General features: G+C 46.9%; 1 protein-coding gene across 1 annotated transcript in view; it reads right to left on the bottom strand.

Moving 5' to 3' along the window:
• Positions 1-15,000, bottom strand: part of tgfbi (transforming growth factor, beta-induced) — a 38,887-nt gene that overhangs the window by 11,533 nt on the left and 12,354 nt on the right. The window contains exons 3-11 of the mRNA XM_039813480.1: positions 11,029-11,093; positions 10,036-10,193; positions 8,638-8,802; positions 7,715-7,861; positions 7,150-7,291; positions 6,755-6,967; positions 4,465-4,602; positions 4,077-4,222; position 2,755 (exon numbers count right to left, since the gene is read on the bottom strand). Coding sequence (XP_039669414.1) covers position 2,755; positions 4,077-4,222; positions 4,465-4,602; positions 6,755-6,967; positions 7,150-7,291; positions 7,715-7,861; positions 8,638-8,802; positions 10,036-10,193; positions 11,029-11,093 — 1,175 coding nt within the window. The remainder of the gene's footprint in view (positions 1-2,754; positions 2,756-4,076; positions 4,223-4,464; positions 4,603-6,754; positions 6,968-7,149; positions 7,292-7,714; positions 7,862-8,637; positions 8,803-10,035; positions 10,194-11,028; positions 11,094-15,000) is intronic.

Raw genomic sequence — 15,000 nt, 5'->3', positions numbered from 1 at the left:
TCTGCTTCTGACTGGCTAGTAGTCCTTACATAAGTACTGTCAGGGCACGCCCTCATACTCTGCTTCTGACTGGCTAGTAGTCCTTACCTAGGTACTGTCAGGACACGCCCTCATACTCTGCTTCTGACTGGCTAGTAGTCCTTACCTAGGTACTGTCAGGACACGCCCTCATACTCTGCTTCTGACTGGCTAGTAGTCCTTACTGTCAGGGCACGCCCTCATACTCTGCTTCTGACTGGCTAGTAGTCCTTACATAGGTACTGTCAGGACACTCCCTCATACTCTGCTTCTGACTGGCTAGTAGTCCTTACCTAGGTACTGAGCATGTGCGATTCCCAACAAAGATGGAACAGAAGTGAGATGTCTCACTCTGCAGTTAAAACAGAGAGCTCAACACACAGGGTGAAAAGAGGAGCTGCAGCAATGTGCAGTACAACAAAAACATGTTGTTTTTTGAAAATTAAACCACATAAACCTATTCTGGTGCAACCTCTAAATACAATTATAAACCTGAAAACAAGCATAATATGGGCGCTTTAAAATCTGAACAGCTACAGCAAAGCAGGTAACTGGGCTGGCCCAGCGATGACGCCGACGGAGCGGTCACCAAGGCAACCATCGTCTCACAAACACAATCTTAGCAGAGTCGGAGGTGAGTCAGTGACACCACGCTAACTTCTCCAGAAGTAGGAAAGCATTGCTCACCCAGGCTGGTTAGTTCCACACTCACGGTGAGAACAACCCAGGAGGGAACAGGAGGCCGAGGGACAGGTCTGTTACGGGCTCGGCCCGGTTAGTTCAAGCTCATCTAGTCTTTAACGTTAGATGGGAGATAGTGTCAGACCTTCAGAGTCCTATAGAGCAGAGGTTCTCAAGCTTTTTTTCAATAAAGTCCCCCCTTTGAACAGTGTTTTTTAAGCCATGTACCCCCTAACCAGCGCAAATAATTTTTGGTAGAAAATAAATGTCTCTATAAAGATAAAGAATACAGCAATGTCAGTGATAGATTTACTAAACAACAGCCTTGGACCTGGAAAACATTTAGATGATGATGGATAATGACCTTGGAAAAAACACAGTAGAAAGAAGAAAGGCAACACTACGGCGACAAAAGTCACAAAAAAACTTCCAAAAAGCGACAAAAACTTTGAAAAAAGCGACAGTAGAAGTAACTACAGCCTCCAAAGTACCCCTAAGGGGACATGTACCCCTGCAGTCCTCCAAAGTACCCCTAGGGGGACATGTACCCCTGCAGTCCTCCAAAGTACCCCTAAGGGGACATGTACCCCTAAAGTACCCCTAGGGGGACATGTACCCCTGCAGTCCTCCAAAGTACCCCTAGGGGGACATGTACCCCTGCAGTCCTCCAAAGTACCCCTAAGGGGACACGTACCCCTGCAGTCCTCCAAAGTACCCCTAGGGGGACACGTACCCCTGCAGTCCTCAAAAGTACCCCTAGGGGGACATGTACCCCTGCAGTCCTCCAAAGTACCCCTAGGGGGACATGTACCCCTGCAGTAATATTATTCTACCTTCTGTATTTACTTTGTTGATTTTCTGTTGAGTGTAATTTTAGTTTTGTTAATTGGCTCATGCATTGAAGATTAAGCCCCTCTGAGGGTTTTCTTTGTAGTATTAGTATATATGTGTATATAGTAATAGTTAATGTACAACCAGAAACTGTCCCGGTGGCCCCTACGTGGCAACCATTTATTTATTTATTCCTTCTGGTGGTCTCTGTGATTCACATGGCCACAGGACACTCAGGATGACATCATCACGCTGTGTGGGCACAGTAACGAGTCCCGATGTTGGTCTCACACACACACACACACATACACACACACACGCACACACACACACACACACACACACGGACGAACACACACACACACACACATACACACACGGATGGACGCACGCACGCACACACACACACACACACACACACACACAGACGAACACACACACACACACACACATACACACACACACACACACACACACACACGGACGAACACACACACACACATACACACACACACACACACGGATGGACGCACGCACGCACATACAGACACACACACACACACACACACACAAACATAGAGAGACAGACACACACATAGACAAAAAACACACACAGACACACACGCGCACACACAGACACACACACACATACAGACGCAAAACACACACACACACACACACACACACACACACACACACACACACACAGGGTGACATCATCATGCTGTGTGGGCGCAGTAACGAGGTCGTCCTGCGTTTGAACATTTTTTGGAAGTGAAATAAAGTTTGATGTTTCCTCTCAGACGCATCGTAAGAGAGTCACTGATCCAACACACACAAACACGCACACACACACACACACAGACACACACGCACACACACACACACACACACACACACACAGACACACACACACACAGACACACTGCGTTTTGGTAAAGTTATTACTGAAAAGCAGCCACGAACTCAGTGACCGCATGGAATATTTACCGGAGATGAAGACCGATGATCCGCCCGGCAACAGGCGACACAGTCAGACTAAATATCAGATCTGTTCTGTGATTCTACAGCTGACTGAGAATTAAAAGTCCATTTCAGACCAAAGATTACAACAAGACAAGAGTAAACTTTAGTCTCCCTGTAAGTCTCCTGTCTGCAGCGGTCTGAAAGCTGCCAGTCTCCACCAATCAGACGAGACGAGTGTATCATCTCCATAGAAACAACTCTCTGGACTTTTGTTCTAACTTCAGACTTTCAGGACCCTATCTTCCTCCCTATCTTCCCGTCCAGCGCCCACGTCATTTAAATAACAAATGCACCTGAGCCCATCTTTTGCCCATGGGCGTGCTGGTCTTACAGGTAGGTGTGTTCAGGTGCATTCTGGGCGTGCTGGTCTTACAGGGAGGTGAGTTCAGGTGCATTCTGGGCGTGCTGCTCTTACAGGGAGGTGTGTTCAGGTGCATTCTGGGCGTACTGGTCTTACAGGGAGGTGTGTTCAGGTGCATTCTGGGCGTGCTGGTCTTACAGGGAGGGGTGTTCAGGTGCATTCTGGGCATGCTGGTCTTACAGGGAGGGGTGTTCAGGTGCATTCTGGGCGTGCTGGTCTTACAGGGAGGTGTGTTCAGGTGCATTCTGGGCGTGCTGGTCTTACAGGGAGGTGTGTTCAGGTGCATTCTGGGCGTGCTGGTCTTACAGGGAGGGGTGTTCAGGTGCATTCTGGGCGTGCTGGTCTTACAGGGAGGGGTGTTCAGGTGCATTCTGGGCGTGCTGGTCTTACAGGGAGGTGTGTTCAGGTGCATTCTGGGCGTGCTGGTCTTACAGGGAGGTGTGTTCAGGTACATTCTGGGCGTGCTGGTCTTACAGGGAGGTGTGTTCAGGTGCATTCTGGGCGTGCTGGTCTTACAGGGAGGTGTGTTCAGGTGCATTCTGGGCGTGCTGGTCTTACTGGGAGGTGTGTTCAGGTGCATTCTGGGCGTGCTGGTCTTACAGAGAGGTGTGTTCAGGTGCATTCTGGGCGTGCTGGTCTTACATGGAGGTGTGTTCAGGTGCATTAATTTTAACAGAGCATTAGTAAAATGCTCCTAGGCTCGTGCACAGCGCGTGCACACTATGCTTGTTACACAGCAGCCCACACACACACAGCAGCACACACACATGCAGAAGATTACAAATTAAAATATTACGGTACAAATCCTCCATCATAACAGCAATGCTCCAAGGTCCAAACGCGCCTGGCTTTTAAAGGGAATGAGCTCTGATTGGTTGATTGCATGTTATGCTTTTTGGGCTTTTTCTTCTCGACATCAACACTCAGAGTCACAGATCAAAATAGCTGGAGATTTATTTAAGAGTCCATAACTAATGGATTAGTCTTTTCAGCTCTAAAACCTACCTGTGTTTAAATAAACGTGTTGCTATACGTTTTGTCGGGGCTCAACGTGCCCCTGAAGTTGTATGCTGCTCTCCCATTGGCTGATTAAAAGAGATGTGTGTATGTGAGCCAGGAGTAGAGGGAGGAGGGAAGGTGTGAGGGGGACAGGTCTTACGTTTCTGTAGACAAACACTCGGAGCTTGAGGCCCCCCAGAGTCTCCAGCTGCTGGCCGTGGTACAGAGATTTGGAGGACAGACGCTCCTTCAGGATGTGATTGGTCATCAGCTTCCTCAGGTCAGGGGTCATCGTCGTGTCACTTCCTGTCACAGACAGACAGACAGACAGACAGACAGACAGACAGACAGACAGAGAGAGAGAGAGAGAGAGAGAGAGAGAGACAGAGAGAGAGAGACAGACAGACGGACAATGCTTAATGTTGTAAGGGATATATATAATTTTCATATTCATGTTTAATATGTGTGTGTGTTTGTTTGTACTTGTTCTGGAGATTCTTTTAAACTTAAATACAAGTCTCTCCTGGGGGTCAAAGGTGGGGCGTTACCTTTGAATGCGTCCTCCAGAGGCGCCAGCATGGTCAGCGCCTCGGAGCCCGTCAGGTGTGGTGACAGACCCGCCTCCACAAACAGCTTGGTCGCCGTGGCAACAGATGGACCTTCAGCCAGCTCCAGCAAAACTTTGGCTGAAAAACAACAAAAACACACAAGTTAACAACAGAAAAACGCTCCAGAAACGTCTCTTCATCTCATCATATCGGAGCGTTATTATCTCCAGATCTGTGTCTAAAGCACTAGAAGCACTAGAGCAGATAATATACAGCTAAAGAAGTCCAACTACAAACATTAGATCTAAGAAAAGTCTTAAAACGATCTGAAGAGAAAACACAAATGTGGCGTTGCATCCTTTTTATTCCGCGTTTAGACGAGCGTTTTGGGGGGGAAATCTGCGTGCATATGGTGACGCAAAAGTGTGTGAAATGTGATGTAGTATGCACGCCAGGCGGCTAGGTGGTGGTGTGAAGCACTGCAACACAACACCACCAAGTCCACGCGCCTGCATAGATCCTTCTACTATACTTCTCTCCCTGGTAGCGCCAAACCAAAACATGGCGAGCTGACAATGTAGTCTGGACAGACGAGGAGGTGGCACAACAGGGCGTAGACTGGGAGTCCTGCGAGTCAAAATATATAGACATATGTAGTGAATGTCTTCATCAGTATCCTGTACCTGGAGGCTTCTCATATCCACACGAGAAAGACGCTATCTGTAAAAGTCAGATATCATCAAAGCTGAAAGCCATCTGGACCAAGTATAGACAGGCTGTGGATACCCAACGGGTGAGTAATCACTCTATATTTTGATTTATGTAAGGAAATATGGGGTGGGTCGCCAGCCAGCACAACAATAGAGGCTGCAGACTTTTGTGTTTTTACCCTTTTATATGGGAACACGACAGTGGAGCGTTTTTAAGATTTCCACTCTGGAGGATGGTTTCACTTTTTTTTGCATTTTTAAGCCCCAAAAACGCCGCCAAAACGAAAGACACATCTGATGAAATATTTTGTCGTTTTCACCCGCGAATGTCATCTTGTAAACAGGGACTAAGTCACTCTGCACCTTAACCCTATCATGGCGGGAAAATCCTGCAAAGGGACACAACATATATCGAGAAATTGCATTTTTTTTAAATTGAAAAACGCCAAATGTTTTAGACAGATGGAGGAAAAACACTGGAAGTCGTAGTATTCATAAGCGTAGATTTAGGGGTTGATGTTGAAACTAAACCTACACCCTTGTAGTATCAGTACCTGAGTCTTCTACTAAACACTGTTAGTAGTATGAGTACCTGAGTCTTCTACTAAACACTGTTAGTAGTATGAGTACCTGAGTCTTCTACTAAGTGAGAGGTAACACTGGGAGTAGTATTAGTACCTGAGTCTGGGATGAGCAGCTCGTTAACATAGTCTCAGTACCTGAGTCTAAGATGAGCAGCTTGTGTATGTTGTCTGAGTACCTGAGTCTAAGATGAGCAGCTCGTTGATGTAGTCTGAGTACCTGAGTCTAAGATGAGCAGCTTGTTGATATAGTCTGAGTACCTGAGTCTGGGATGAGCAGCTCGTTGATATAGTCTGAGTACCTGAGTCTAAGATGAGCAGCTCGTTGATGTAGTCTGAGTACCTGAGTCTAGGATGAGCAGCTCGTTGATATAGTCTGAGTACCTGAGTCTAAGATGAGCAGCTCGTTGATGTAGTCTGAGTACCTGAGTCTAAGATGAGCAGCTCGTTGATGTAGTCTGAGTACCTGAGTCTAAGATGAGCAGCTTGTTGATATAGTCTGAGTACCTGAGTCTGGGATGAGCAGCTCGTTGATATAGTCTGAGTACCTGAGTCTAAGATGAGCAGCTCGTTGATGTAGTCTGAGTACCTGAGTCTAGGATGAGCAGCTCGTTGATATAGTCTGAGTACCTGAGTCTAAGATGAGCAGCTCGTTGATGTAGTCTGAGTACCTGAGTCTAAGATGAGCAGCTCGTTGATGTAGTCTGAGTACCTGAGTCTAAGATGAGCAGCTCGTTGATGTAGTCTGAGTACCTGAGTCTAAGATGAGCAGCTTGTTGATATAGTCTGAGTACCTGAGTCAGGGATGAGCAGCTCGTTGATGTAGTCTCAGTACCTGAGTCTGGGATGAGCAGTTCGTTGATGTAGTCTGAGTACCTGAGTCTGGGATGAGCAGTTCGTTGATGTAGTCTGAGTACCTGAGTCTGGGATGAGCAGTTCGTTGATGTAGTCTGAGTACCTGAGTCAGGGATGAGCAGTTCGTTGATGTAGTCTGAGTACCTGAGTCAGGGATGAGCAGCTCGTTGATGTAGTGGACGACTCCGTTGGTTCCCAGCTGGTCCTTCTTGGTGACGATGGCCTTCCCGTTGAGCGTCATGTCTCCTCCGTCACAGCCAACCTCCAGCGTGGTGCCCTGCAGCGTCTCCATCGGCGTGCCCGCCACGATGGACTCGGCACACTGCATGTGCTTCAGGATGTGGTAGTTCAGCAGGTCCGGGGGGCAAATACACAGGGCGGGGTGATCAGAGTCAAGTGCAAGTTTATAGCTTGTTTGGGTTATTATTCGGTTTAATTTAACTGACAGAGGAAACATGGTCACTGGTAGGAATAGCTGGGGGAAATAGGTGTGAATATGTATGTGTGTGTGTCTCTGTGTGTGTGTGTGTGTGTGTCACCTCTGAGAGCTATGGGGTCTCCCAGGATCCTTTTCAGGGTCTCCGGAGGAATCTTGTCGAACGCCTCGTTGGTCGGAGCGAAGATGGTGTACTGACCCTCCTCCTCCAACATGGTGGTCAGCCCGGCGGCCGCCATCGCCGTCTGACACAGAGACGAAGAGAACATGTTTTTTTCTGAAAATATTCTGACATTTTTCCTTAAAATATTCCGACTTTTTTTCCTTAAAATATTCCGACTTTTTTTCCTTAAAATATTCCGACTTTTTTTCTTATAACATTACGACTTTTTTTCCTTAAAATATTCCGACTTTTTTTCTTAAAATATTCCGACTTTTTTTCCTTAAAATATTCTGACTTTTTTCCTTAAAATATTCCAACATTTTTTCTTAAAATATTCCAACTTTTTTCCTTAAAATATTCCGACGTTTTTCCTTAAAATATTCCAACTTTTTTTCTTAAAATATTCCGACTTTTTTCTTAAAATATTTAGAATTTTTTTTTCTCAAAATCTTTCATCTTTTCCCCCAAAAACGTTGTCCTTGAACACTGTGATTGACAGACTCACTCTCAGCGTCTCCAGGTCGTCGTCGACGTCGAGCAGCGTGTGCACGTTGTTGGAGATGGCGGTGATGACGCGGTCGACAACGTGCACGATGCCGTTAGTGGCGTGTTGGTCGGGTTTGATCAGACGGGCGCAGTTCACCGTCACAATCTGAGGAAGAGAAGAAGAGATCATCAGCATACAGAGAAACTTCTGATGGAGACATTAACCTCCTGTTGGGCTCGGGTCTAATCTGACCCATTTTCAAGAAGTGGGTTTTCAAATTTGGGTTTATTTCAACCAAATTTTAAAACAAAATAATGTGTATGGTTCCCTACAAATGCTCTTCACAAGTTAAATAAATGATCAGTTCACTACCTTCCTTGAATTTGGGTGTTTTATTCAATTTCCTAAAAAAAAATTGATAATAGAAAGTTGAAAAACGTAGGAAAAAATTTTTGAAAAACATAGGAAATTGTTTTTCAAAAAACGTAGGAAAAAAGTGACCAAAACATGGTAAAAGTGACTAAGCATCATAAAAGTGACAAAAAACTTGGAAAAAGTGACAAAAACGTTGACAAAAGTTACAAAAACATCGGAAAAAGTTACAAAAACATCGAAAAGTGACAAAATCTTGGAAAAAAGTGAAAAAAAACTTTGGGAAAAGTGAAAAAAAACTTTGGGAAAAGTGACAGAAACTTCGAAAAAAGTGACAAAAGTGTCTAAAAAGATGAAAGAAAGACTTTTTTTTTACATTTTGACCCAGAAAACCTAAAAGTAGCTTGTTGGTCAACGGGGGAAGACGACACAAGAGATGAAGCTGTTGCTTCAGCCTGATCCTTCAGTCACTGTTTACTGTTGGAGATACACTGTGATATTTATATGAGTATTGTTGTTATGAGGACTGGAGAAAGTACTACTAGTAGTACTATTGTGGCACCACGTACCCCGTTAGAGTAGTGGTGGATGTGCACGTGGAAGTCCTGGTACATGGAGGCGAAGGAGGATCCGTGTCTCAGCTCCTCGGAGGTCAGCCGCCGGTCCACCATGTGGTAGTGAAGAGCGTTCAAGAGCTCGATGTTCACGTTGCTCACCAGGGCGTCCAGGATCTCCTGCAACGCACACACGCACGCACACACACACGCACGCATGCACACAAGCTCACGCACAGACACAAACACACACACACACACACACGCAAGCACGCACACACGCATGCACACACAGACACACACGCACATGCACACACAGACAGACACTTACACATATGCACACACACAGACACACACACACACAGACACACACACACAGACAGACACTTACACATATGCACACACACAGACACACACACACACAGACACACACAGACAGACAGACACATACACATATACACACATGCACACACACAGACACACACACACACACACACAGATAGACAGACACACACACACACGCATGCACACACACAGATAGACAGACACACACACACTCACACACATGCACACGCATGCATACACACACACACACATGCAGGCACGCACGCACACACACAGACACACAGACAGACACGCACGCACGCACACACACACAAACACACACACACAGACACACACACACACACACACATACAAACACAAAGGTGAGGACAGACTCTTTATCAAACAAATGGGAGGACACAGTGACTTAGTTGGGGACTATTTTTAGCAGCGGATGAATCCCGCTGAGGTGGAGGGTGTATAGCAGCAGGGGGGATGAATCTCCATGAGGTGGAGGGTGTATAGCAGCAGGGGGGATGAATCCCCATGAGGTGGAGGGTGTATATCAGCAGGGGGGATGAATCTCCATGAGGTGGAGGGTGTATAGCAGCAGGGGGGATGAATCTCCATGAGGTGGAGGGTGTATAGCAGCAGGGGGGATGAATCTCCATGAGGTGGAGGGTGTATAGCAGCAGGGGGGATGAATCTCCATGAGGTGGAGGGTGTATAGCAGCGGGGGGGATGAATCTCCATGAGGTGGAGGGTGTATAGCAGCAGGGGGGATGAATCCCCATGAGGTGGAGGGTGTATAGCAGCAGGGGGGATGAATCTCCATGAGGTGGAGGGTGTATAGCAGCAGGGGGGATGAATCTCCATGAGGTGGAGGGTGTATAGCAACAGGGGGGATGAATCCCCATAAGGTGGAGGGTGTATAGCAGCAGGGGGGATGAATCCCCATGAGGTGGAGTGTGTATAGCAGCAGGGGGGATGAATCTCCATGAGGTGGAGTGTGTATAGCAGCAGGGGGGATGAATCTCCATGAGGTGGAGTGTGTATAGCAGCAGGGGGAGTGTGTGTGACGGTACTGACTGTCGGCAGGGCGGCCCAGGCCTCGTTGCTAGGGGCGAAGAAGGTGAAGCTTCCCGGTCCTTCGATCTCGTCCCTCATCTGAGCGCGCTCAGAGTACATCTGGGTGGTGGAGGCTCCGACCACGCCCAGCGTGTTGTAGATGTTCACCAGAGGCAGCGCTGCAACGGAGAAACACTCACTATTAACACACACACACACACACACACGCACACACGCTATCAACACACACATACACACACACACGCTATCAACACACACATAAACACACACACGCTATCAACACACACACGCACACACACTATCAACACACACACACACACACACGCTATCAACACACACACACACACACACACACACTATCAACACACACATACACACACACACATACACACACTGTCAACACACACACACACACACACACTATCAACACACACACACACACACACACACACGCTATCAACACACACACACACTCACTGTCAACACACACACACACACACACTATCAACACACACACACACTATCAACATACACACACACACACACTCGCTATCAACACAGACACACACACACACTTGCTATGTTGTGTAGATGTTGTGTAGATTATGTTGTGTAGTAGATGTTGTGTAGAGGTCTTTGTGTAGAGGTTGTGTAGATGGTGCTGTGTAGATGTTGTGTAGAGGTTGTTGTGTAGAGGTTGTGTAGAGGTTGTGTAGATGGTGTTGTGTAGAGGTTGTGTAGATGTTGTGTAGAGGTTGTGTAGATGGTGTTGTGTAGATGTTGTGTAGAGGTTGTGTAGAGGTTGTGTAGATGGTGTTGTGTAGATGTTGTGTAGAGGTTGTGTAGAGGTTATGTAGATGGTGTTGTGTAGAGGTTGTGTAGACGTTGTGTAGACGTTGTGTAGAGGTTGTTGTGTAGAGGTTGTGTAGAGGTTGTGTAGATGTTGTGTAGAGGTTGTGTAGACGTTGTGTAGAGGTTGTGTAGAGGTGGTACCTGCAGGGCAGCCCCTCTCCCCAGGAATCTTCTCGTAACCAGGACAACACTCGTAGGTGATCACCCTGCAGCACAAACAACAAATACATTCAGATATAAATACTTCACTTCTTACTGCAATCATCAAACTATACATCCAGGAATCTGTGTGTGTGTGTGTGTCTGCGTGTGTGTGTCTGAGTGTGCGTGTGTGTGTCTCTGTTTTTGTGTGTGTGTGTGTGTGTGTGTGTGTCTGTGCATGTGTGTGCATGTCTTTGTGTGTCTGTGTGTGTGTGTGTGTGTGTGTGTCTGCGTGTGTGTGTCTGAGTGTGCGTGTGTGTGTCTCTGTTTTTCTGTGTGTGTGTGTGTGTGTCTGTGCATGTATGTGCATGTCTTTGTGTGTCTGTGTGTGTGTGTGTGTGTGTGTGTGTGTGTGTGTGTGTCTGCATGTGTGTGTCTGTGTGTGCATGTGTGTGTGTCTGCATGTGTGTGTGTCTACATACAGGGCTCATTAATTGCTGTCTACTAAACATGTAAATGATGAACTGAATGGTACACAAACATGTCAGGAGTCCGTACTGCTGCTTCCAGTCTGCAGACAGCTGGGACTACTTCTTCATAACCCTCTTGCTCATATATGCTGTGCAAAGGATTGTGGGTCAGAATAGCCAGAAACCCATTGTGGCAAACTGCATTAGACCCACTACGTGCTGGGATGTACTGCAGTATAGGTACCCCATGATATGCTGTACAGATTTCCAGCCTCAGGAGGAAAAAACTTCTCTATAAAACTCCAAAAGTTTCCACGTCAGAACCTCGTAACCTTCCTGTAATATTTCTGCTTGGGGAGACACATAAACTCCTGTCTGTGTATAATGATGCTAATAAAGTAATGTGCACACACAAACCCCTGTCTGTGTATAATGATGCTAATAAAGTTATGTTCACAACAACGCCGCTGTGAGAAGAGCAACTGTTTCCATGAGATCAGAAAAGTCACCTTTAGTGGGATGAAGTTTACTGTCACGTGATTGGCCGGAGGATACGGTAACATACGATATCATACATACATACATAACCATGAGAGTCACACCAGTGGTGTAGTTTACACACACACACACACACACACACACACACACACACACACACACACACACACACACACACACACACACACACACACACACACACACACACACACACACACACACACACATACACACACACACACACACACACACACACACACACAGATAGATACACACATACACACACACACACACACACAGACAGAGACATGCACACACACACACATACACACACACAGACACTCACACAGAGACACACACACACTCAGAGACACACACACACACACACACACACAGAGACACACACACACACACACACACAGACAGACACACCACACACACACAGAGAGACAGAGACGCCACACACACACACACACACACACACACACACACACACACACACACACACAGACACACACAGACACACACACACACACACAAAGACACACACAGACACACATGCACACAGAGACACACACACAAACAGAGACACACACACACACACACACACAGACACACAGACACAGACACATACACATACACACACACACACAGACAGACACAAAGACACACACAAAGACACACACAGACACACACACACACACACACACACACACACACACACACACACACACAAAGACACACACAGACACACACACACACACACACACACACACACACACACACACACACACATGCACACAGAGACACACACAGAGACACACACACAAACAGAGACACACACACACACACAAACACACAGACACATGCACACAGAGACACACACAGAGACACACACACAAACAGAGACACACACACACACAGACACACAGACACAGACGGTGTGACTTTATGACCAAACGTTTGTATCCTCCTAGTGCATACCTGGGGTTTACCTGCGTATCACGTAGACCACTGACTCACACCTGTAGCCACGGTAACTGTGTACACAACAAAGGTGGACACACCTGTGACCCGCATACTGCTTAAAAGACCAAAAGAAATACCAAAATGTTTGGAGTAGTTGTTGATGAAACCAGCAGACTGAAAGGTCTGGAAGGTCTGGATGGGGGAACATGTGGTCTGTAATGGAGCCTGCAGGACGTCCTGGAGAGATTTCCATAGTAAATGTGGCTCAGCCGTCAGAGCTCATAAAGCTCATTTCCTCCGAGAGAAGAAGAATCTGCAGCCAGACCAGACTCCTCACTGGGAGGGGGGGGGGGACACTGAACCCCTCGGAGCCTCTTCTCATATTTTTGGGAACTCACGAACAGTCAGTGTAACTCTTATCAGTTCTATCTTCTAAGCACAAACAGACATTTGGAAAATCTGAAAAATTGGGTTCAAATATCCAATTTTTCTTTTTTTTCCCACCTTGACAAGTTAAAAAATTGGATATCCAATTTTCTGTTTTTTTATTCAGAGGATCAGAAATTTAGAAAATAACAAAATTGCGTCTGGGCTCCAATTGTTCATAATACTGCCACCATGGTATTCTCTCCCTCGTTCCCCCTAGCTACGCCCCCCTATCAGTCTCTCGTTCATTGATTCGCTCAATCTAGCTGGACGGGTCTCTATCTAGCTGGACGGGTCTCTATCTAGCTGGACGGGTCTCTATCTAGCTGGACGGGTCTCTATCTAGCTGGACGGGTCTCAATCTAGCTGGACGGGTCTCAATCTAGCTGGACGGGTCTCTATCTAGCTGGACGGGTCTCTATCTAGCTGGACGGGTCTCTATCTAGCTGGACGGGTCTCAATCTAGCTGGATGGGTCTCTATCTAGCTGGACGGGTCTCTATCTAGCTGGACGGGTCTCTATCTAGCTGGACGGGTCTCTATCTAGCTGGACGGGTCTCAATCTAGCTGGACGGGTCTCTATCTAGCTGGACGGGTCTCCAATCTAGCTGGGCCGGGTCTCTATCTAGCTGGACGGGTCTCTATCTAGCTGGACGGGTCTCAATCTAGCTGGGAGGGTCTCTATCTAGCTGGACGGGTCTCTATCTAGCTGGACGGGTCTCTATCTAGCTGGATCGGTCTCTGTCTAGTTGGATCGGTCTCAATCTAGCAGGACGGGTCTCTGTCTAGCTGGGACGGGTCTCTATCTAGCTGGACGGGTCTCAATCTAGCTGGACGGGTCTCAATCTAGCTGGGAGGGTCTATATCTAGCTGGATGGGTCTCTATCTAGCTGGACGGGTCTCTATCTAGCTGGATCGGTCTCTGTCTAGTTGGATCGGTCTCAATCTAGCAGGACGGGTCTCTGTCTAGCTGGACGGGTCTCTGTCTAGCTGGATCGGTCTCTGTCTAGCTGGATCGGTCTCAATCTAGCAGGACGGGTCTCTGTCTAGCTGGATCGGTCTCTGTCTAGCTGGACGGGTCTCTGTCTAGCTGGACGGGTCTCTGTCTAGCTGGATCGGTCTCTGTCTAGTTGGATCGGTCTCAATCTAGCAGGACGGGTCTCAATCTAGCTGGGAGGGTCTCTGTCTACCTGGATCGGTCTCTATCTACAGACTGACTGTAACAGAGTACAGGGTCTCTTTCTACCAGTATATAACAGGCTGCACAAACCTCTCTTTCTGTTAATATAACAATATAATATTATATATAAGTGATATGAATGGATGTAGGAGTTGAAAGATCAATGGTGAGAAGTAGGAGCAGGGATTAGTTTGGAAACGCAGGCTGTCTGTAAATGTGTTTTAGTAATATTTGTTCATGTATTTCTGTGTTTTTATTAAAGTTTATTACAGACTCTCAGTCTCAGCTCGGCAGGATGTTAAACGCTTTAAAACGTTTCTCACAAACGGATTCTTTCAGCTCGGATCAGGAAACGGGGGGAAAAAGAGGAAGTGAGAGTTTCTGTGGACGAAACACACACACACACACACAGACACAGACACACACACAC

This window comes from Perca fluviatilis, chromosome 10 (genome assembly GCF_010015445.1).
Source record: "Perca fluviatilis chromosome 10, GENO_Pfluv_1.0, whole genome shotgun sequence".
Lineage (NCBI taxonomy): Eukaryota > Metazoa > Chordata > Actinopteri > Perciformes > Percidae > Perca > Perca fluviatilis.
This window is presented reverse-complemented; position numbering and strand designations above follow the sequence as displayed.